Source organism: Myripristis murdjan, chromosome 7 (genome assembly GCF_902150065.1).
Source record: "Myripristis murdjan chromosome 7, fMyrMur1.1, whole genome shotgun sequence".
NCBI lineage: Eukaryota > Metazoa > Chordata > Actinopteri > Holocentriformes > Holocentridae > Myripristis > Myripristis murdjan.
Window position 1 is genome coordinate 23,766,351 of NC_043986.1, and position 22,597 is coordinate 23,788,947.

General features: G+C 43.7%; 1 protein-coding gene and 1 long non-coding RNA gene across 2 annotated transcripts in view; one reads left to right on the forward strand and one right to left on the reverse strand.

Annotated features, from left to right (window-relative positions):
- plxna2 (plexin A2) overlaps nt 1-22,597 on the forward strand; it is a 172,015-nt gene that overhangs the window by 131,370 nt on the left and 18,048 nt on the right. The window contains exons 22-25 of the mRNA XM_030055804.1: nt 9,318-9,384; nt 11,030-11,176; nt 12,000-12,159; nt 13,965-14,068. Of these exons, the coding sequence (XP_029911664.1) occupies nt 9,318-9,384; nt 11,030-11,176; nt 12,000-12,159; nt 13,965-14,068 (478 nt within the window). The remainder of the gene's footprint in view (nt 1-9,317; nt 9,385-11,029; nt 11,177-11,999; nt 12,160-13,964; nt 14,069-22,597) is intronic.
- LOC115362038 (uncharacterized) lies at nt 17,905-20,957 on the reverse strand. The gene is made up of 3 exons (XR_003928471.1): nt 20,915-20,957; nt 18,839-18,923; nt 17,905-18,561 (listed from the first exon to the last, which is right to left on the reverse strand). It is a non-coding gene; the product is annotated as an uncharacterized LOC115362038 (long non-coding RNA).

Consider the following 22,597-nt stretch of genomic DNA (forward strand, 5'->3'; position numbering starts at 1 on the left):
GCCTAAATTGATGTGAAATGCTTTGAATGGAATTGTTCATGATTCTCAAAAAAAGGTCTTAATGTTGTGGTGACCCAACAGACCACTATAAATTTCACCTTTTTTTTTTTTTTTTTTTTTTTTTTTACAATAAATAATGCACCGTAAGTAATTCAGCTCAATTTTTTTCATGTTTCAGAAGAAAAAGGATAGTCTTACGTTATTGAGCATATTTGTTTGATAGATGTTGTTCCAAAGCAGAAAATCGTTCTCAAATCGAATCGCCAACTCGGGATAAATCATAAATAGAAGATCATAAATAGAATCACGTCGCTGTTATGCCAAAGACTCACACCTATAGTGCCTGAGTATGAAAGGATGAGAGCGAGACTATACTTTCAGACAGCGCTCGCATTCTGATATTAATGTGCCTCAGTGCTTTCTACTTTATAAAAAAAAAAAAACATCATTAATAGTCAAAGTAAATACATGCCAGACAGAACAAACTGTGCAGACAAAGAAACAGAGACAGAGGAGTGGACGCGGGCAACAGACAGCAACAAATGGACCTGGATTTAGCTGTTATTTCGCATGACAGCAGGGCCCCATGTCACCCTCAAGTTTTCATTATCCTCTCCTATTAGGAACACAGTGGTGTGTAATCCTCGGGTCCTGCCGTAGCAGCCTGAAGGGCTAAGTGTCCTATAGTTTTTAGATTACAACCCCCATTTTTCTGAGGAATTTAAGGGATTATCGATTTGACATGGCTCTTTGCTGTTGTTGTCTTCCTCATTCGCCTATTTAGAGGAAAGCCGACAGTATTTAGACACCCCGAGCCAGCCAGCTGACTCACACACACACGCTCACATTAATGCAATGATAGTCAAATTGAGCACATCTCTAAGCAGTAATTGTGTTTGTGCAAGGCGTAGAGCCGGGCTGCTGGGCTGTGCTTTGTTGCCATTTTCCCGTTCAGTTGTCTTTCCATGCGCCTCTCCTCCGTCTATTATCACATATAATAGGATAGTGAAATGCTTGCTATTATTTTGGCTAAGACCCCCTCTCTTCTGGTATTAATGAACTAGCAGCATGGAGACAGATTCCTCTGTTTTTGTGATGGTAAGCTGTGTGTGTCTGTGTGCTACGTGTGTGTTTATGTGGAGGTTTTTGTTCTCAAATGAGATATCCTCCGTTTGAAGAGTGATGCCTACTTCTGCAAAATGATTCATAGCAAAAAAAAAAAAAAAAAAAAAAAAAAGAAACAATTTATTGTAAAGTCCCACTGAAATGGTATTTTGAGAGTCTCTTGCTTACCTAATTTGATGCTCACTTTTTTGATGGCAGCCATGGATGTGATAGTTAAAAAATGCAATATATTTTTATTGATTTAAATTTCCAGGATGTAGAAGTAATGGAATTTTCATATAAAAATACAAGAAATCAAAATGTTGTATAATATGTAATATTTTAATATTCTGGAATGGGAGGCTACCTAAAGAGTAAAAAAAAAGTCATCTTTCAGTCATTTGTCACCTCATTGTGACTTTAAAGGATAGTTCATAGGGTTCACAGGAAAGGAATGATGGACGTAAGGCACGGAAATAAAAAAAATCTCTCTTTTTCTTTTTTTCCCCACTCGCAGACTGGATTTACGTGTGCCCTTGCATGCTATCCTAATGTGCTGCTGCTGTGGGTGAGGTCATGTTGACTGTATTAGAATCCAGTGTACCATCAGCAGTAGTGGACTAGTTGTAACAGTTGCTCCCTAAGTCGAACTGTATGAATTATTAGTGAGTCTGCAGTCCCTGGGCCATGTTTACATGGCTAGAGGAGAGAGCCAACATACAGGAAGGGCTCTGCGGGTCACTCAACCCACTTCCTGTTCTCATCCATATTACAGCGGGTGGAAAGTGCATCCCAAGACATGTTTGAGCTGTAATGAACAACTCTGCTGCTCTCGCCACTCCGCTGTCATCGAATGCTTTTCTCTGGAGGAGAACAAGTCCACAAGCTGGCATAGTCGACCTTTTAAGAGAAAACCATTATCAAGCACGTGCTACAGATGAATGTGCAAAAATAGTTCCATCTGTCCCAATGTTTTAGCATGTCCTTCTCAAGTCCTCCCGCTGTCCTGCAATATTAATGTGAGATTAATGCGCACAATGGTCCCTCCGTGATTGTTAATCGACTCAAAGCTGTACGTAATATTGTAATGGAGTATGTGTGTGTGCCCCTGTGAGTGCGAGAGTGTGTTTGTGCAAGAGGAAGCGAGTGTAGGTAAGTGTACATGGGGCACAGGGAGGCTGTGACAAGGCAGTGTTGTGGTGTGATGTGGCTGCACCAACAAGGGGGGGCTTAATTATTGAGCCAAGCTCCTGCAGCGCGCTCCATTCAGAAGATGGAGCACCGTGCCACCGCTAGCCACAAAAGAGAGGGAGCAGCGGAGGAGAGGAGAGGACAGATGAGGGCAGAGGTAGACCAAGCAGAAGAATAGGAAGAAGAAGAAGAACCTATGGATTAAATCAGAGAAAACAAATGATAATAATATAATATATAGTATTTCACAAAGCACGATTAACAAATTGTCCACATATAGATAGATAGATAGATAGATAGATAGATAGATAGACAGAGATATTTTTCATATAGATATATATTTGTTGCATTCACCAATTCACAATGATGATTAAAACTATTGCCGTCTGATGAAACTACCTGCATTTCACATTATTGCAGACATTGCAAAGCTTGTATTTGTGGTGACATTTCCGTGCTGCTGCACAGTTGACCTTTAGTGATGGATTTTACGTCAGCTATAATTCACAATTTCTACTGGAACTGAATAACTAAAATGATAGCATGGCTAATTGTCTTGTTTGATAATTCCAGTAGTCTCTCAAAGTTTTTTGCCAGACCCGCGGTATGGAGGATCTGGTCTCACTCACTTACTGACTTGCTGACTGACGTCTTTCAGTAGTAAGATAGTGGAGCCTGCTTGTGGCAACAACTAAGCATATCTAGGGACAGGGTCAGCAAGCACAGCCCTGGCTGTTCTAGGTTTTTTTTTTTCTCGTGTTTTAGTTGACAAGTGAGGATTGATAGCAGCCCAGAAGTGTACTTTGTATGCAGCATTTAATTTAGGGGCCACAATGGGGATGGAAATTGTGCAGAATGGAAAGTGTCCTCTGGAATTTCAGTATTAACAATTGTCAACATGCGTGACTGAATCATGCACATTTTGTTTTACACATTCAAATCACGACCACCAAAACGGGACATATTGAATCTTTTCCACATTTATCTGTGTGACTTTCTGATCCTGCTTTGCGTCAAATGCCCCACGTTACACGTGCAACACATTAACAATGCTGCATGTATCCTCCTTCGCTGATTAACATTGCAGCTGTGATGTGTCCCCCTGCCTGCCTCTCTCCATCTCCATATGTGTCCAGCAAGCCTCACTCTTATTTTAAAAATCGGTATTCCTCTCACACAGCCCTCTGTCCCTCGTTAGGCAGATTATCTCCTGATAGATGTCCCTTTTATCACATGTATGTATCTGAGTGTTGAGTGACTGATGCATTCTCTGTGCTTTATTGGAACAGATATTAGCTATTTGACAGTTTACAGTGCAGTCTGTGCATTATATGGAGATATTCCTGAACATGTGGCTTTAATAGTTGGTGTAGTTTTGATAAGAAATGCTGAGAAGCATGGCGCTGTGTCCTGTTTTGCAGTGGTAAAGGTAGATTAAACAAAATTGCTGATATGTCAGCATTCTTCTGCAAAGGCACTGCATGGATACACACGATGAGCCCAGCTGCTGTGACTTTGTGGCACTTAATATGCTTAGTTCACACACAATGTTCAGTGTATCTTATTCGACTCTTCAGCTTACCTTTGTGTGGCTATTAATAACCTGACACATTTGTTTTTTAATTCAAGTAACCATGTACTTGGCTACTTTTTCAAATAAGCAAGACCATATATTGCATAACTGTTTATACTGATTCTTCTGTTGCTGTAAAAACAAATTGAAAAAATAAAAAATATATTGTTTGCCATTCTGGTTATCACCCTGTAAATCTAATTACAGGATGTAGGCGGCCATCGAAAAAGACATGGACATACAGTGTTAAGACAGTAATTATAAGAATAATCAACATCCGCAAGGCATGGCAAAATGGTTGCTTTTTTAGCAACATTAAAGTACCCGAACACAGATTTTTCTCAATCGATAATGCTACGACCTCACGATTTATTTTTAATGGCTGTACGGTTGTAATGTAACAAGTTCTCCAAGACTTTTCACAAATGCACATCTACACCAATGCAAAATTTATTAAAATTGTTATTCGCTGGAATTTCTGTGTCTCTGCTGAGAAAAAGTTGAATGAGGTGAAACTACATATCATAGAATGAAAATGCATAAACAGCCTGTAGGCACAGAGAAGCAGAATGGAAAAACAAACCGCTGCCATTGATTTGAGGAAACAGTCAGCAGCCGAATGGTTAGTGAGTGTACAACACAAGCAGCAGACATTGACTCATGTCATTGCCTCTGACTATAATGATGTGCTGAATGTGTTTGGATGCCGGAGGGCAGTGAGTGTGTATGTTATAGTTGTTTAATGGCACAGACAGGACTTTTTCTCGCTATCCCATTACACCATACATCTATTATACCAATTCCGGGAAGGCAAATAATATTATCTATAGTATCTTCTCTTTATGTACCAAAGATCCGCTTTTCTCAGTCAGTTAAGTTCTTTGAATCACATTTGAAGGGTGCACTCATGCTCTTCTGAGGCATTTTATTCCAAGAGCCCCTGGTCTCTTTGGTATTTAAAGTTTTGTGATGTGTTCCGCCTCCTTTATCTTGGTGGGGAAAGTTTTTAGCTCGCAGACACTTACATTCTCCTAAAAGCTTTTTGAAAGCAATATCTAAACTTTAACAATGTGTTTGATTTCCTCCCTTTCCAATGCGCTCATCTCTGCCTCAGTGGAACCGATGCCGCACCTCATTGTGTTTGGATTGTATTTTTGCACCATTAGTGAAATATGTTCTTGCGCTCGCTTTCTCCCCGTGCGCTGCCTTTCCCTGCGCTCCTTCCAGCCCTCCATCTCTCCTTATGGCTCCTGTCATTTCACAGCATTCACTCCCTCACTCTTTCTTCCTGTCTATGATAAAAGAAATTCCTCTGACATGGTGACCCCCCCACCAAAAAAAAAAAAAAAAAAAAAACAGAATAACAAATAGCTCCGTTTTTATATTAAACTCTGTTTTCCATCTTATCCATCGCTTCTCCATCTTATGTTTTTGCTTCCCGCCACCGCTCTCCTCCCCCTGTCTCTTTCTCTTTCTCTTCTTTCTAATGTTCTTTTAATGGAAGCACAGAACATTGCTTCTATCACCTTGAGACTTTTCAATCTTGTATTATTTTTCTCCTCAGCGTTTTTGTAATGAGATTTCCGCCCATGCAGAGCAATAGAGTACGGCATTATTAAGAGGGAGAGTGTTGTGTTTAGCATCAGTCTCATTGAAAGACATTCCACTGCCTGCTAATCTCGCCCCCCTCCACCCAGTTACCATTAGGAAAGCAGTGAAGGGAGGGAGCAAGGCCCCTCTTAAACACTATGTGGGATAATGAAATCCCGATGTTCATTAATGAAACGCAATTAATAGAAAGAAGGAGTGGAGGCAGAGGAGGAGGTGGAGGAGAAGGAGGAGAACAAAGTGAGAGTCTCCCCCCAACATTCAAATGGGGAGATATTAAGGGGGACTCAACACAGCCCTAGCACAAAAGGCTTTATTTGACTCCCTTCTCCGGGACTTGCTGAGCTTATTAAAATGCTTTTAGCTTCCATTAACTTCTAACGCGCTCAAGTCTCATACAAGCTGGGTGGGGAGGGTGGTACGCATGGAGAGGACAAAGGGGGGTAAATTCTCACAGAGGAATGAGGGCAATTACAGAGGGATTTAGGATATTGTCCCAAAAAAAAATAATCCACAACATACTTAGGTTTATCCAGCGTGAAAACACACCCTGCAGCACTTGTAGCGGCTCCTCATCATGTTTGAGGATGAGGGTTTTGCATAGTGCATGTGTCTTTCTGTCTGGGTGTATGGAACAGCAAAGGACCTGCGTCACACTAGTTTCACAAGTGAGGGTCTCCGGTTTTCCTTTTACATGTTTTGAAACTCTCTTTTAATTATTTCTACAGATTTTTGGTTTATCCTCAACTCCTGTTTTGTATATTCTAATCCAGTCTCACAGTAAACAGTGTTCTGATGATCTGTCTTAAATGGTAATTTTTATCTAAATATATTTTTTGAATCCTGTGCTGGCACAATTGTGATTTCGTGGCTAAGACATCCACTAAACCCTCAATCTTCCAGACTCCAACAGACCAACAATGCAAACAATAGACCTTAAACCCTGCTAGCGTGCTTAAGTTGTTTACATTTACCGAGTCCGGATTTCAATCCGATGGATTTTAATCCAATGGACGTATAAATGGATGCAGCCACTGTGACGTCACCCATTGGTTTGTGGACTCCAAAAGTGCATTTTGTGTTCCTCGCCATCTTGGTTTTTGGTCTGCACGTGGCTCTGTCAGGCAAAGTCACGTTTCAAATTGATCACACACTACTAACTCAAAATGGCTGTGTCACATGAACAATATTAAATTGCCGATTTTTTTTTTTGCATGAATATATTATCAGCTGATTCAGGAGTTTCACTACACCATTTCAGGGTTGACTGCAGCTCATTCCAAATTTATTGCAATTTAAGACAATGGCTGTTTCACGTGAACAATATATATGGTGCCATCGATATGCTTTGCAAAGGGACCTAACCCACCTGTCACTCAAAGCAGACACCCCCTAATTACACTTAAGTTTAAGCCTTAATGTAAGTTAAACAGATGACTTGTATGAAAGTTCACCTCCAGTGCAGTAATCATGGTGGGGGAAATTAGCTATCGAGACTGAAACCGTTTTTTGAACCAGCCAGTAAATATGTTTATTTCTGCTGTGACGCTGGCCATTTTAATATGGAAGTCTATGGAGCCTGCTTCCTTTCTGCTTTCGGAGCCTGTGGAGTCGCCCCCTGCTGCCCATTGGAAACATTGCATTGAGGTTGGGGCTGGGCTAATCAAGTAATGATTCCACTTTTGAAACATAACCAATCTCCAAGTAATGGTAGATTGTGTATGATGCTGTAAATATTTTCTCATTGGGTCCTTTATTTCTGAAACCATCAGCTAAGTAGTGATGATGTCCTCACTTCCCTACTCTGTATGTTAGAATAACAGTATATGTTGTATATGTCAGATTAGAGATGTGTATTTCTACCATCCTGCAGTTGAAACTGGGTGAGTTAATCTGCATCAATCCACCCCTTCTTCCATGCTTGAGTCCCCCTCGAACTGGCACATCGCACCTCAAATAGACTGTCACCCGGCTCTCTCCGTCCTCTCAGCGAGTTGCCAATAGACCAATAGGCCAGCAGTCATCCACAGAGGAATAGCCTCCAGGCGTGCAAGACAACATCACAACTCAGCTGCACATCAGCCAAAGCAAAATGTAACCTTTGCTCTTCTGTCCCGCAGCTGGGGTTCTGCATGTGTGTGTATGTGAAAGACGGAGAACCGAGTCTCTAAGTCAGTCTCAAAGTAATGACACAGAGCAAAATATGAACAGCACTTTTTCTTGTCTCGGTGACTGAAGTGCTGCCTGCTGTAACCTCCCTGAGCTCATACTGGGACACGTGCGTCAGCCCCTCGGTGTTGCTTATAGCCCTCAAACACGAGTTAACGCAATTATCTCCATAATAGTCATAATCTCCCTTTAGGTCCATTCAGAACATGAATAGGTATAATCATCCCCAGCACTCTTTAGCTCTGAGGAGACTGAAGCCCTCTAGCTTGTCTTTAATACCTGGCTGTTCCGATGCCTGCTAATCCCCAGTTCAGCACAGTATGCTGTAAGGCCCCCCCATCATATCCACCAGAGTAATCACAGTAATTTCCTGGTACATTAAGAGGGTCATTTTTTTTTTTTTTTTGAATGCTCCGCCAAATAAATTGGTAACACTTGTAGAAGCTAGCTGATGGGAAGGGATCATGCATAATAACCAGGTGACAGTCACATCCAAGCTGTCACACGGTTTTTAAAGACCGATACTGTCTGTGATGTATTTACCGTGTCATGTTAACTTGTGATTCGGACGTGGAGTAGCTATGTTTGAGCTGCAGAGGCTGGTGGGTAGAAAATCACAAGGAAGCCCATTCCAAAGCAGCCGGACAGTCAGTGGTGTTTTTTTTTTTTTTCAGGTAGTGTTTTTCACTCAATCAGCATGCAGGCTCGTGCCACAGCCAAACAGACGAGGGCAGAGAGCAAGACAGAGTCGTTTTTACAAGATGAGGTGGAAGCATGTTGTTGCTATTCACCTCAGGTGCTTTTCCTTGCTAGTAACCCTTTCATCTATCTTTTATGCTCCTTAACCATTCCCACCTGGCTGTTTGGAGCTCTCTCTGTCTCATTTCTCTCTCTTTCTCTCACTCCTCTTGTTTCTTTTATTTTCTGTAATAAGTCTAACTTCTAACACTCTATTCTCTCACTCCCATGATGATTCTGATGAGTGGGATGTTTGCCTGCCACGGACAAAAAAAAAGATACGGGGAGGGATAATAAAAGAGAGCGATGCACAGTCCGCTCTCGGAGAAGTGGAGATTGTCCAGAGGTCACTGCACACTTGTGTGTTTTCATGCCCAATCAAGCCCAGCAGCCGGCTCTACCTGTGCGAGTGACTGGCTGGGTAGGGAGAGGAGGCTGCGATGAGGGAGGAGAGGAGATGAGAGGAGGAGATGAGAGAAGGAGAGGTAGTTTTGGCTGTGATCAGCCGTTACCTGGCTGTGACAGCGCTCCTTTCTCTCAACAGCTGAGGCCTGTCACAGCTGCTGAGGTCCTGCTGTGTTCAACCACACGTGAACACACATACACACACACACACACTCTCCGCCACACATGCAAATACACAAACACGCGACTCACCCTCGCGTGCACACACAAGCCACACATACTCGGACGCCCTCTCTCCGCTCTGCTCTCTTCAGTTGACTCACCACAAAGCTCGGTGTTGCAGGCAAAACACAGGCCGCAGCAACGCCGTAATGTGCTCGTAATTCCAAGATGACCCCGCTAAAGTCTTGCATATCTTTACAACCTCATAAACTATGGAGCTACTTTATCATGTGGAGGTTTTGGAATATCAGATGACTGTAAATATCTAACCACAAGGTTGAACTCCTTTTTTTCCCTGTCATTTCAGAACGGAGTCAGTTGCAGAGAAGATGCTGACTAACTGGTTCGCCTTCCTTCTTCACAAATTTCTTAAGGTCAGTGCAAAATACCACGTGTCTGCGTGTTTGCTTGTGTTTTGCCTGTGTTTGTATGTATTGTATCCATGAAGTCTCATGGCTCTGTTGTATTACAGTCACGTTTGTAATCTATGTTCCCCTGTTGGCTACTACTAGTCACAGAGCCTGGATGGGCAGCAACACACATTTATGTTACCTCACACACACAAAGCCAGAAAACACCATCCAGCATAACACATGTGAATAAGTACCTGAAATATGTGCTTGTATAATAAGTTATGCACACTTTTGTGCAGCCTTAAACTAATGTGACCACTTTTTTCAGTGAGGACTAGTGCAACAAATTACAATTTCAAATTCAGTAATTAAATCACACTTGCTATTCCCATATTTGTTATTGCAGCACTTATTATACCCTCCAACATTTTTCTTTTCTCTCCTCATTTTTTTTGTCCATTCGGTTTAATGTAGGCAGGTTAAATGTGGGCAGGCAAGTCAGAAAAGATTTTTTTTCCCTCATATTGTACAACAATAGCACATATATCTGCTGGCTACAAAGCATCATTGAGGCTACATCACGCTTATATTGAGTGGAATATTCAAACCAAAGATGCCATGGTTTGATGGCTGCAGCATTATGTCAGATAGAAAATATCCACAGATGTCCTGTGCATCATTTTATAAACATTTCCTTGTAATTCAGCAGGACACATTCGGTATATTTGGAAACCTTGAGCTCCCCACTAGTTTAGAATGAAAGCAAATTAAAAGTTTTTTTTTTTTTTTTTTTTTTTTGTCATAGGAGTAATGGACAGTAATGCAACTAGCAATGCAACTTAGCTTTTGAGTAATACACCTTTGTCACAGCTGCCATTTTGACATGAAATAGAAGGGTAATCACAGATGTTTCTAATGACATTAATTAAAATTGCATTTCATTTAAAATGATTATAAGATTCTTACCCATATTATTTGCTGGTCGAAGCAAGTCTAAGCCATCCACCACATTTGGTCCCTCCCATACACAAGAACTGGAGCCTCATTAGCAGTGTGCTGCTCCAAAATGAATGAAGTACACAGACCGGGAAACAACATGATTTTGAGCGGCGATACAAAGTTGAAAAATTGTTTCGGAAGGATACACAACAACACACATTTTTTTTGGTTTCACTTTTAGCGCTCTTTTCAGCCATGCTGGTTTCGAAAACAGCGAAATTGTTTTCCACCGTAGCGCTGCCGCTGCGTCACCGCACAGTGTCATTCCAGTCCCATATTCAGTTCCATCATTTTGCATGGAGGAGCACACATCACTACATGGGGAAGAATCTGAACGATTACATTAAATGTAGCAGAGTCTGTCTTTGGTGAAGCAGCATGAAACACAGCAGGGCGCTGCCTCTGACCTAAATGCAACGGAAACTTCATTCATGTCATTAGGAACACCTGTGTTTTCCTGCTAATCATGTGAAAATAGCTGCTGTGAAAAAAATCTGTCAGTAAAGTATGAGTACTATTACTAATGACTCATACATTATGTTTGAATAACTTTCCCAACACTGGTTATGCAGTGTGTAAGTGAGCCAAGTTTTCATGCAGTTTGTGTGTTTGTCTTAACACATTCTCACATGAGTATGTATGTTTATGTGTGTGTGTGTGTTCTCAGGAGTGTGCGGGAGAGCCTCTGTTCATGCTGTACTGCGCCATCAAGCAGCAGATGGAGAAGGGACCCATCGACGCCATCACTGGAGAGGCCCGCTACTCCCTGAGTGAAGACAAGCTCATCCGCCAGCAGATCGAGTACAAAACCCTGGTACGTCACACTTCACAAGGCACACGGAGAGATCGCACACAGATGCGCACACACACACACACAGGCTCACATGCATGCGGTTGTTTTACACTTAAACATTTTGATTTTAGGGAAAACGTGAACGTGCGACTAAGTTGTAACACACAAAGATATTTTTTCCCCGTTATAGTCAACACATTTCAATCCCAACAGGAGCCTACAACATGAATACACACATGCATGCATCCTCTCTCAAATCTACTTTTTTTTTTTTCCTTTCGCGGTTCAGCACAAGCCTGTTTTTTTACGCTGATATGCCACAGTTTTGTCTGTTGTGTTGGGTTCCTTTGTTTCTGTGTAGGAAGGAAATTAACTAATGATCCCACAGGCTCCAGTGTTGGTCCAACATTAGGGCAGGTGGCTGTGGAGATGGGAATACACCAAACAATCCACATGCACACATACACTCACACACACACACACACACACACACACAAAAAAAAAAAAACACTCAAACAGCCAGCATGTGACATGACAATGCTCTGATTGCTCTGACTGGGAATTTGGCTCATTACGTGCTAATACCCCGGCAGAGCTGGAAATTGGTGTCCCGCCGAAGGTGTGAAATTAGATTTCAGGATGCCAGCGAGAACGGAAATGGTTTCTCGGAGCTCCTGCCATGCTCCGAGCAGACTCTAATGAGGGGAAAAGCCTTGAGCCAGACCCAGGTCCACGCCATGACAGGACATCTCGAACCTCTTCCTCGGCTCCCTCCTTTCCCGCTGTGTTTTTTTTTCCTCTTTGTCTTATTATGTGTCCCGTTTTCTTCATCTGTGTAATCCAGATCCTGAACTGTGTGAACCCGGACAACGAGAACAGCCCGGAAATCCCGGTCAAGGTGTTGAACTGTGACACCATCACCCAGGTGAAGGAGAAGATCCTGGACGCCGTTTACAAGAACATGCCCTACTCTCAGCGGCCCCGCGCCGTCGACATGGACCTGGGTAAGGCGCGCGCTTTCGTTCACACACACGCGCGCGCGACCACACACAATCCAGACGCTCGCAGATGCAGTTGGCAGGTGTGGAGTCCTTCACACCCGCGGATTAATGTATCCGCGAGAGAAAAGCTAGCCATGTGTACAGATTATCAGTGCATTAGTGTGATAAAAGCTGTGTTCCAGCAGCACCAGCCACCCAGCCTCGGCGTGCCGCTGCCAGGCCTTCTATCAAACTGACTGACAGTGTGTGGCGCATCTCTCCGTCTGGCTGTTTTTCGCCGCCTGGTAGTGCCAATGAGACACAGTAGATGGAGATAGAGAAGTGCTCAAGCGGTTGTGTGTGTGTGTGTGTGTGTGTGTTTGTGTCTGTGACGTGGCTGTCTGGCTGACCCAGGTAAGAGCTGACAGACGGGCTCGGCAGGCTCACGCCAGGCTCCACTCCCACGCAGTCTGCCACTTCATCCCCGCCTGTCCACACTTCCCCTCCCCTTGCCCCGTCCCTCTCATTCTCCCTCACTTCACATGGGTGGACAGAAACAAAAGCCCCCCCCCCCCCCGGCCGCGCTCTGCTGCAAATCAACCTCTCGTCCATCCCTCCAGTCTCAACAGCATGGCTCACTTTCTGTTTCTGTCTGTTTCCCTCTCTCCCTCTCTCTCTTTTTGTTCTCTTCTCCATTTCCTACCCTCTCTGTAGTGTCTTGGAGTGTGCGTAATTGCGTGCGTGTCTGTTTGTATTTGTGTGCGCTCGAATTTGTGCGCTTTTTTTTTTTTTTTTGGTTCTTTTTTAGAGCAGGGCTGGGCGGTCGTGGGAGGATGTTGCGCCAGGGACATCATGCGGTCGCCTGGCAGAGGCGCAAAGTAATAAAGTCCAGTCAACAGAGGAGAAAATCAATGATCACTCCCAGCATGAGAGCCACAATGGCCGTCCATTTCCCCATCAGCACCCTTATTATCATTTCATTACCCCAAGACAAGCCGTCAACCCAGACCCTCCACCCCCCTCCTGCCTACACTCACTTCCTTTTTTTTTTTTTTTTTTGGAAAGGATATGATTTTCTTTTACTCTCCGTTTTCATCCTGTCTCCGCTCTACCCTCCCCTGCTTTCTGACCCCGACGTGCCTACTGCTGCATATGCTAATGGCGCGGCATTTCGGCGACACAAGTACCAATTAAAGCGCGCAGCCTCCCCGCATATACATCTTGAAATTGTTCGTGTGTAATGTTTAATTAAGATGCGTGTCAATCCGATCCTGTGAGAGGAGTGCGCGCGGAGGGCTGAGTGCTGAACGAGAACGCCGCCTGTTGATACCCGCTCATTTGGGTAATGTGTCTGGAGAGCTCTCTCTGGGTGCATAGGGTGAGACTCGTCACTGCTACGGACACACATGCAAATGAAGTACGAAACAAAAGCTTTTTTTTTTTTTTGTATGAGTTTGCATTGCACCACCAGGATGTCATGATATCATACCACATCTCACAACTGCCCTGAGACTGGTACACTGGTATGGCAGGTGTAGCATAAAGTGATGAGTTGATACAAACCGGCAATGCAAATCAGTTGCATGTGTGGTTGGTATGCGCATATATCTAAAGCCTATTATCAATCAGTGAAAAGATAAATGAGTTTCTGTTAAGGAAGAAAGTTTTTAGTATTGTGACCACAGCAACTGCACTTTCATTGGGTAACTTCTCCAGTGAATTCAGCACAAATAAACCTCTTTTTATTTTGGGTTATTCACCGGCTGTGTGACCAGTATAGTTTGTGTAGGCCTGTTTGTGTAACGTATTGTGCGTGTCTGTCTCCTCAGAGTGGCGTCAGGGGCGAATGGCTCGCGTGGTGCTGCAGGATGAAGACATCACCACCAAGATTGAGAACGACTGGAAGAGACTAAATACACTCATGCACTACCAGGTAAAGACACATCGAGGGGTTTGGGTTCGTTTTTCCGTGTTTGAGTTGAATGTTTTCCTCAATTATCCCTCAAATTTGGGCCAAGAAATTGGCCCGTTTCATTTCGATCCCTGCTGTGGCTTTTATTATGGAAATTCACCACATACCTTGCCAAACTTTGATATTTCCAGCTCTTGACTTTTAGACAGCCAATTCTCAGTTCCTCATTTGCATGCCCGAGCCTGGTGCGATCTGAGTGACTCACACAGAATAGAGGGCAATTACTGTACAGGTGGCAGGAGAGATGAACTCTCAGCATCTCAGCCGGCACTTCCCCCTCCTCCCTGGAGAGATGGAACGGCTCCAGTCAGGAGGCTAAGGACAGCACAGGGCTGTTATCTGCCCTCCCCCACCACCTCCCCCCTTTCCCTCACGTTCTCTCTCTGCTTTGCTGCCCGACATCCTCTACACTGGCAACAATTAGTCCTGCTGTGGCTCCCTGCTTCTGTCTCTCCACATGTAAAACTTCCATTCACACGTCACCATTTGAGGGCTCATGAATTCACCTGTTGCCCCCCCTGTTCAACGGAGAAAAAAAGTACAGAGCAAAAGAGAAAGGAAGGCAACTTAAAGCAAAAAGGAGAGCTAAAGGGTGTGAAAACAGAGAGAGAGAGAGAAGATAGAGGGATAAAGGGAATAAAGTGAGAAATAGGAAAGGCTGAGCAAGAAAGGAGCCATCTCTATAACTCATGAATCTTTCGCCGTGCATGGGTCAGCCTGCCAGCCTGCTCTCATTAGTTAGCCAGAGGGGACCATCTGCCTCAGGCCTTCATAAGGAGCTAGATTGGGCTACCTGGGCGCCAATGGGAGGCTGGGGCTGAGATGCAGCTGTGGTTGAGGTACAACTGTGGCTGGGGTCGGATGATTTAGGCTTGGGTGGAAAGACTGGGGTCTGGCGGTCAGCATTTGAGTCAATATCAGGGGATGCAGCCGCAGCTTGGGGCAGAAAACGGTGACGGGGCGTGGTGAGGCTCAAGCCCTCACTCTAGGAGGGCAGAGAGACCTCCTGCTCTGGCGGGACAGGCAGAATAATTTAGCAGATGTGGGAGTCACTGCAAGTTGAGACACATCATCGTGTCCTTCACACATGACATGGCACCCTGTGGTTTTGCTCCCCTTCATCTTCTCCGCCGTCATCTTCACTCTTGTTCTCAGTTTCATTTTCCTCCACTGTCTCATTTGTTCTCTCCTTTTCAATTTTGTCTCACATTTTTTTTTTTTTTCATGTTTCTCACTTTTATCCCGTACCCGTTTCCCCATCTTCTTCCGTTCTCTCCGCTGACAGACAGTGAGCGCATCCCTCTCCCTCCCCTGTCTCGCTTTGAGCACTTCTTCTCCTGTGGTTCCTGTACGGCTTTAATCCATGATGAGGCAGTGCAATGTTTTCCTCCACGCCACAACGGGCTCTTCTGTTGTTTTTTCGCAATGCTTTGTGTCACACTCTGTCTGCCATCGTTAGCCAAGGGAGACGCTGCAGGGCACACAGCAACACGCGTGCGGCCACTTCATGCATCCGCTCGCTCAATAACAGATCTGAGGGCCGCTATTGATCACGGATCTGAGGGCCTCTGCATTAAACGTGAGGCCCGACGGTACACGACTTCAGAGGAGATACCGGCCAGCCGCAGGGTAACGCGGGGATGAGAGCGAGAGAGAGAGAGACAGAGGGAGCGTTGAATGAAGAGAGAAGGACGGGGGGATGAGGGTAGGAGATGGAAGATAGAACAACACAGTCACTTGTGCATCATTACTGTTTTGATGAGCTGGCTAGGGCCCCGTGTGTGTGTGTGTGCGTGTGTCTGTGCTACTGTGTGTGCATGTGATTGTGTGCCGCACACCGTGCCACCGCATTGGCAGCTGCAACAGCACATCTGGCTGCCTGGCACAACAAGGGAGCACAGCTCATTAGGCCCCAGAGTGAGAGAAAAGCTTGAAGAAGAAGCAAGAGGGGGGTGGGCATAAGAGGAACGAGAGACGGGGGTCTGAAATATGCAGAGCAGGACTGAGCATCACCTTGAGTCTTTTCTAATTCTCCCACATAACAGAGACAGAGGGACCAGACAGGGAGGCATTAAAATTCATAGGGCCCACAGCATCCCAAGGATCCCTCCTGGCTATTTACCCTGCCACATGGGAAATAGTGGTTTACATAGCCTGGATATGGAAATGCACACCTTCTCACCTCCCTGCTACACCCAGATTAAAAATATAAATGCAGGCATTTAAAGTGAGCGCAGAATCTTTATTCAACACATCGGAGTTAAGGGACTGAATGAAACTAATCCCTACCCTGCACACTTCTCTCACCTCCCAACCCACTCTCTCCATTTCTCTCGTTTTGCTCTTTTTTTTTTTACAATTTCACTTGCATACAAACAATATTTGAGTATGCACATGTGCACACACACACTTGCCCACATTGCACATGCTCACACACAGAGGAATGGAGATAAAAGATTTATGAGATAGGACAGTGCTTGGCTGATTGCTGATTTGGATCTCTCTTTGTTGATTAATCTTCCTCCTTGTCAAGCGTGCTTTTCATCAGGCCATCTCTGTCTCATGAGACAGAGTCCCAGCATCCTGCGCCCCCCCCCCCTCTATCTCTCTCTATCTCTGTTTCTCTCACTCTCACTTCTCCTATTTTCCAAATCTCCATGCTACCTCTTCTGTCTGTAAGTTGGGTGTTGAAGCTACATTATGCAATATTAAGCAATAAAACAATATTATGTACTTTTTTTTTTTTTTTTTTGGGGGGGGGAAAATGACCCCCTGCAGTGTGAGAGTCATCATTGTAGCTCCCTTTCCTCTGTACAGTTTTATAGCTGTTGGTGTAGCTTTCTAAATTTCCGAATGATCATCTCCTCCTTTGCCTTCAACTTCATTTAAAGCTTCTCTGAAACTACACATTCTGCAGATAAACATATCCAAATTTCATATCATGTCGTCGCACAACTGCCTCATAAGTCGGCAATGTGTTGCCAGAAAAAGTTCATTCAAATCTCGCCTTGTAGCTGAGAGCATGCAGATTGACCGGCAGAGAAAAAATAATCCAGCCGGAGCCTTGCGAAAGTAAAATGTGAGCATCTTTTCCATAAAAAAAAAAAAAAATCATTTTTTTTCTTTAGCTTGGGTTTTTATAGGCTATCTGCCTGTCTGTTTTTACAAAGGGAGTTTATGCCGAAATGTTGGTCAGAAATCACTTAATGTAGCTTCAACTCTGATGCTGAATACCATTACCCTGCTAGAAAAACCAGCATAGACCAGCAAGGCTGGTCACCAGCAAAACCAGCATGGGGTATGCTGGTTATACCAGCAAAACCAGCATATGTTGTGTTTTGGTGCTGGTGACCAGCATCCCATGCTGGTTATGCTGGTCACCAGCATTCCATGCTGGTTATGCTGGTCCAGCATCCCATGCTGGTGACCAGCATAACCAGCATGGGATGCCGGCCCAGCAAACAGGCCTGCAGTGGCCCTTTACAAGCCCACTTAGGGCAGCCTTAAGGGCCCCCAGTGGGCTGCCCGCGCAGGTCCCCTGAGAATTTGCTCATTGGCAAAATGTTGGCCCCTCAGTGCTGGTCCCACATGGGCAGTCCTCATTAACCCCTAAGGAAGCCTGCACTGGCCCACTTAGGGCTGGCTAGAGGGCGCCCTCGCTAGGCCCACACTGATTTTGCAGTTAAATCCCCCTAATAATCTAAAACAATAAATCAGTTCCACACATAAATGTATTTCAGCTAGTAGTGTAGTTTCTTTTGGGAGTTCCATACATCTGAAATGGATGTGGTCATTGATGTATGCATTGTCAAAAATGTACAATAGTCAAAAGGATTCCAATCAATTCATTTATTAAATACAAACACATTACACTGAATGAAAAATGCTCTACTCTGCACATTGCAGCCTTATTCATTTAAGACAGGGTTGTCAAACTGGTGCCATGGAGGGCCAAGAGGCTGCAGGTTTTCATTCCAACCGAAACCTCCACCAGGTGATTTCACTGATTGGTTCCTCCTTTCTGATACAAGGTGAGGTAATCAGTGAAATCACCTGGTGATCTATTGATATCTATTGTTCGTGACCCCCTAGCTCTTCCTACTAAACATGGTCAACGGAACATGAGAGGAACTGTAGTCAAAATTCAAATATGAATGATTCAAATTCAGTTACTAGTGACACATTTTTCAGCCCATACTTCAAACAAAGAAAAAGCAAAAACTGCAAAAACTCTGACCTCTGATGCTGAAAATATATTCTTGTGTGCTGCTAACATGTCCATACTTCAATTGAGGTGATGTATTGATTGGCAAAGCTCACTCTTCCCCCAAAGTCTCTTGCTAGCGCTCCATTCGTCCACCCGCTGTCTCTTGAATTCCGTAGCCACACCTTAATCTCATCCTCAACTTCAGAATCCTGAGGACTTGGCTGGAGGGAGCATTTTCTTACAGCCTCTGAAACATAAAAGTAAAGGGGCCTATATAAAATAATGTGTGTAGTGAGCAGTATCTATATGCTATTTCTAATACCAGTGTTACCAAACAGTCATTTATTTTTGGCGGGCCGCCACAATATCAACACTGTCCTCCACATATTAATTTTCTATTTCCAGAGTTGCGCACCATGTTCAATCACTTAGACAGCGTAGCAGTGAATATCATGTTAAATATGCTGACAGAGTGGATGTATTCCTTCTTTGTGTGTGTGTGCTTGAGTGTGAGAGAGATATACCTTAATCTCTCTACTCTGTGTCACAAACCAGGAAGTCAAGATCAACTCCTCTTCTGTCTGTACTTCTTGGTTTTCTGTCTCTGTCCTGGAAGAGAGAGTAGGGTGGGAACAAAGAGGGAGAGAAACAGAGGGATGGAGTGAGAGAGAAGGAGAGTAGAGAAAGAAGGCCAAGACGTGGGTAATTTTCCTTGTGAAAGACAATAAAAGCACGTTACAGTATCTGTTTATTCTAGAATTCACATTGTTTGTTTGAAGATAACATTTGACATTATGAGCATATTTGGGTGTGTCATTTGTTGTCATTTGTTGTACAGGGCTCCAGACTGCGACCAAATGGTCGCTTTTTGCAGCGACCCTTGAGACAGCGCAAGCATATTTGGCAACCACTTGCACGTGTGCAACTTGTAAATTTGCCGACATTTTTTTTATGTCTAAAAATGTCCAGGAACTAGCGGTTATGAAGGGAAGGAGTTTTAGGGAGGTGTCGTTCGGACCTGATCACATCTGGATCAGCTGTCAGTCAGTTCAATAGCTGTTTGTGTCTGAGCACATCAGTGCTGTAATATTAGGCTCATAGCCATCTGAGTTTCTCTCTCTGTACTGTTACCTGATCAACAAACATCTGCACTGAATAAAAACCTGCATGCAGTATTTAAACTGTGCACTGTGTCAGGCAGAGGCACACAAATAAGTTTTACTGAAAAGAAACGTTCATATTTTTAATTATTAGTATTGTCTGTTTTCACTGATGTCCTGATTTTAAAGTCACGGTTTAATAACCCATAATTTTAAATTTTGTCTTTTGTTCATCACACTTTATTGAGGCTAAATGCTTCAGGAAATTTTTTCTTTTATCACTTTTATCAGCGCTCAATGGTCAGCCTGACAAGTGTTTTTTTTCCCCTAGCAAACAGACTCATCTACTCGCTCTGACTTAAGTCCATAAAAATAATCCAAATCCATAACAGTTCACATGGGAAGTAGCTACTGATGAAAAGAAAACTATTTCTGATGAATGCAGTCATTTAAAAACTGACTGGTAGTTCTGGAAAAAAAACAGCTGCTTGGTAATATTATCTCTGCTAATACTGACCACCATGCTGCCCATTACAAGTCACTTACACGCATCAGACACCGGCCTCCAAGTATCACTTCATTTTTAGCCAGAAAAAAAGCTGTGTACGTTAAGCCCTGACTTCTAATAGTCTATTTTAACGTACAGTAGCCTACTTGGTACACAATACATTTCTCTCGCTGAGTTTCTCCACTGTGCTTGCCTCCTCACTCTTACACGTACTGAACTCCGTTTTACACTGTGGACCCTCCACGACTAGCATGAGTAAACCGTGAAGTGCCGTGAGGATGCGCAAACCGGCGCAAACAAAGTGGACTTGAGTAAGTAGAGGGTGTAAGGCCATGTTTAACAAATGCCCCCTCTGTCTCCTATCCGCAGAAACATAGTACATACGGAGAGACTGTGACGTTAGCTGAAAAAGGCACAGACCCACACCGAGGAGTGTAGGTGGTGTGACCCACGCAGCTGACAAATCATTCCCGGACCCTCAGCCTTCCTCACGCACACACTCAGACAGGTGAACTCTCTCCCCCTCAACATGGATTATTAAAATTATAGTAAAAGAAAAACGTCGGCAAATTCCACGCACAACGACGCGCGTGCTTTGCGAGAGAAGCTGTGAAAATATTGGCGCTGTCTCAAAAACGGCAAAATGCCACGATCTGGTCGCAGTTTGGAGCCCCGACTGTTGTCAGAAAATTAAATACTCTCGCGGGCCACTGTGGTAATCGGACATGAGGAATATGAGAAACAGGATGATAGGGACCACTAGCCCAACCTTATATTTATTTTTCGCTGAGTGAAGTTTAAGCTAAGCCAACCGTCAACGTCAAGGTTTGGTAGCTGACAAAGATAGCTAACATTCGTCAACGTTCGAAAAAATGGCTAATGGTCTGAATTAACTAAAACCATACTCAAATACAATCCCAGGAGAACACACACTATGACAATATTTGCTGTAACATTAAACTTTAAGATGAAACATTACAATTAAAACTCACCTCGGCAAAATACCACCTTCAGCCAGAAGAAGTAACGGTCGCGTTCTGTTCCGGTGGGGATGTGAAGAGGCTCAAGTGCGTAGTGATATATGGCACCTCTTCAGCAGAAAATAGTTCCAAGCACGGACGTAATTTGGGGAGGGGGCAGGGAGGACATGTCCCCTCCACTTTTTCAAAAGGCAGTTTTGGTCCCCTGCAGTTTTTACTGTCCAAAAACAATGTTACGCTATATTAAATGGAGACCGGTCAAGCACTGGGACCCAGCGGAAAACGGCCGCTCAAGCTGAAGCCTGTTTCCCTTGAGACCGCCCACAAGCTCTTCGATTGGCTCTGCCGTTTCTTGCTAATGTGTGATTGGCCGTTCCCGCTGCCACTCACTGGTTGTAAACAGCGCCTGGACTTGCTCTCCGGTGAAAAAAGGGGAAAAAAGCGATGCGCATCACCGGTGTTTAGCTCGTTAGCCAGGAGTCCGTCTTCATCTGCCACTGTAAGTCCAATGATCGACGACACTATGTGTTTGGAAGCTTTGGCTAAATTGATTATGTTAAATGTTAATAGTTAACTATTCTGTGGTCTTTGAGTCAAACTGACCCGTGTTCACTTTTCTTTTATATTTAAAATTATATTTTCTTCCATATAACTGCCTGAAAATGGCAGATGGTTCTCTGTTACACTCACTTCAAATAAAATTGATGATCACTACTTGCATTGAATTATGGATATATATATATATATATATATATATATATATATATATATATATATATATATATATATATATATATATATAATTTATTTATATATATTTTTTTTTCAGTTTCTCCCCTCCTGTGATATTCCCTGGTCAATTTGATCTGCCCATCACTGGGTGGTGCTGGGTGGTGGTCCAAACACTTGAAATGATTTCATTTCATTTTCACATATACCAGTCTGCGATAATCCATCCATTTATATGCCTGAGTTTAACTATTGTCAAAATAATTCAGAATTTCTGCTTTTTTTTTTTTTTAACTAAAAAATGAGGTATAATTTTATGTAAATGAGGTCTATTGACCAAAAAAAATGGTAAACTGTTAATTTTGAACCCTGCTAAACCTTTTAAAACATCTATTATCTATTATATTATCTATTAAAAATTATAGGCTTTTCTTGTTAAAAACAAAAAATAATATTTGTTGATGAGTTTTTAAGTGATCATGTGTAGACACAATCCAATTCAAATAATGGATTTTTTATGCATTCTGTGCAGAGGCTATAAATGCAGTCTCTCTCTGAATTTCAAATTACATTTAAAAAAAAAAAAAAAAAAAAAGCCGCCAAAGCGTGGGAAATGACTTTGGGCTGCCTGCACAAAACCAGCATGGGCCCAAAGGTACAAAACTTGCTCTGGACCCAAATGGGCTGGCCCACACTGGGCCAACATGGGCTTTCTGTGGGCAATCCACTATTATGGGCTGCTTACGGAGAGCCCGTGGTGAGCTCAGAGCTCTGGGCCTTGCCTGGGCAAGCCAGCACTGGGCCGGTGTAGGTTTGGTCTGGGCTGGCCCTAGCCCACAGTGCCCACAAAAAGCCTGCGTGGGCCCCACTGGGGCATGTTTGCTGGGGGATGCTGGTCACCAGCATGGGATGCTGGTCCAACAACATCCCATGCTGGTCCAACAACATCCCATGCTGGTCACCAGC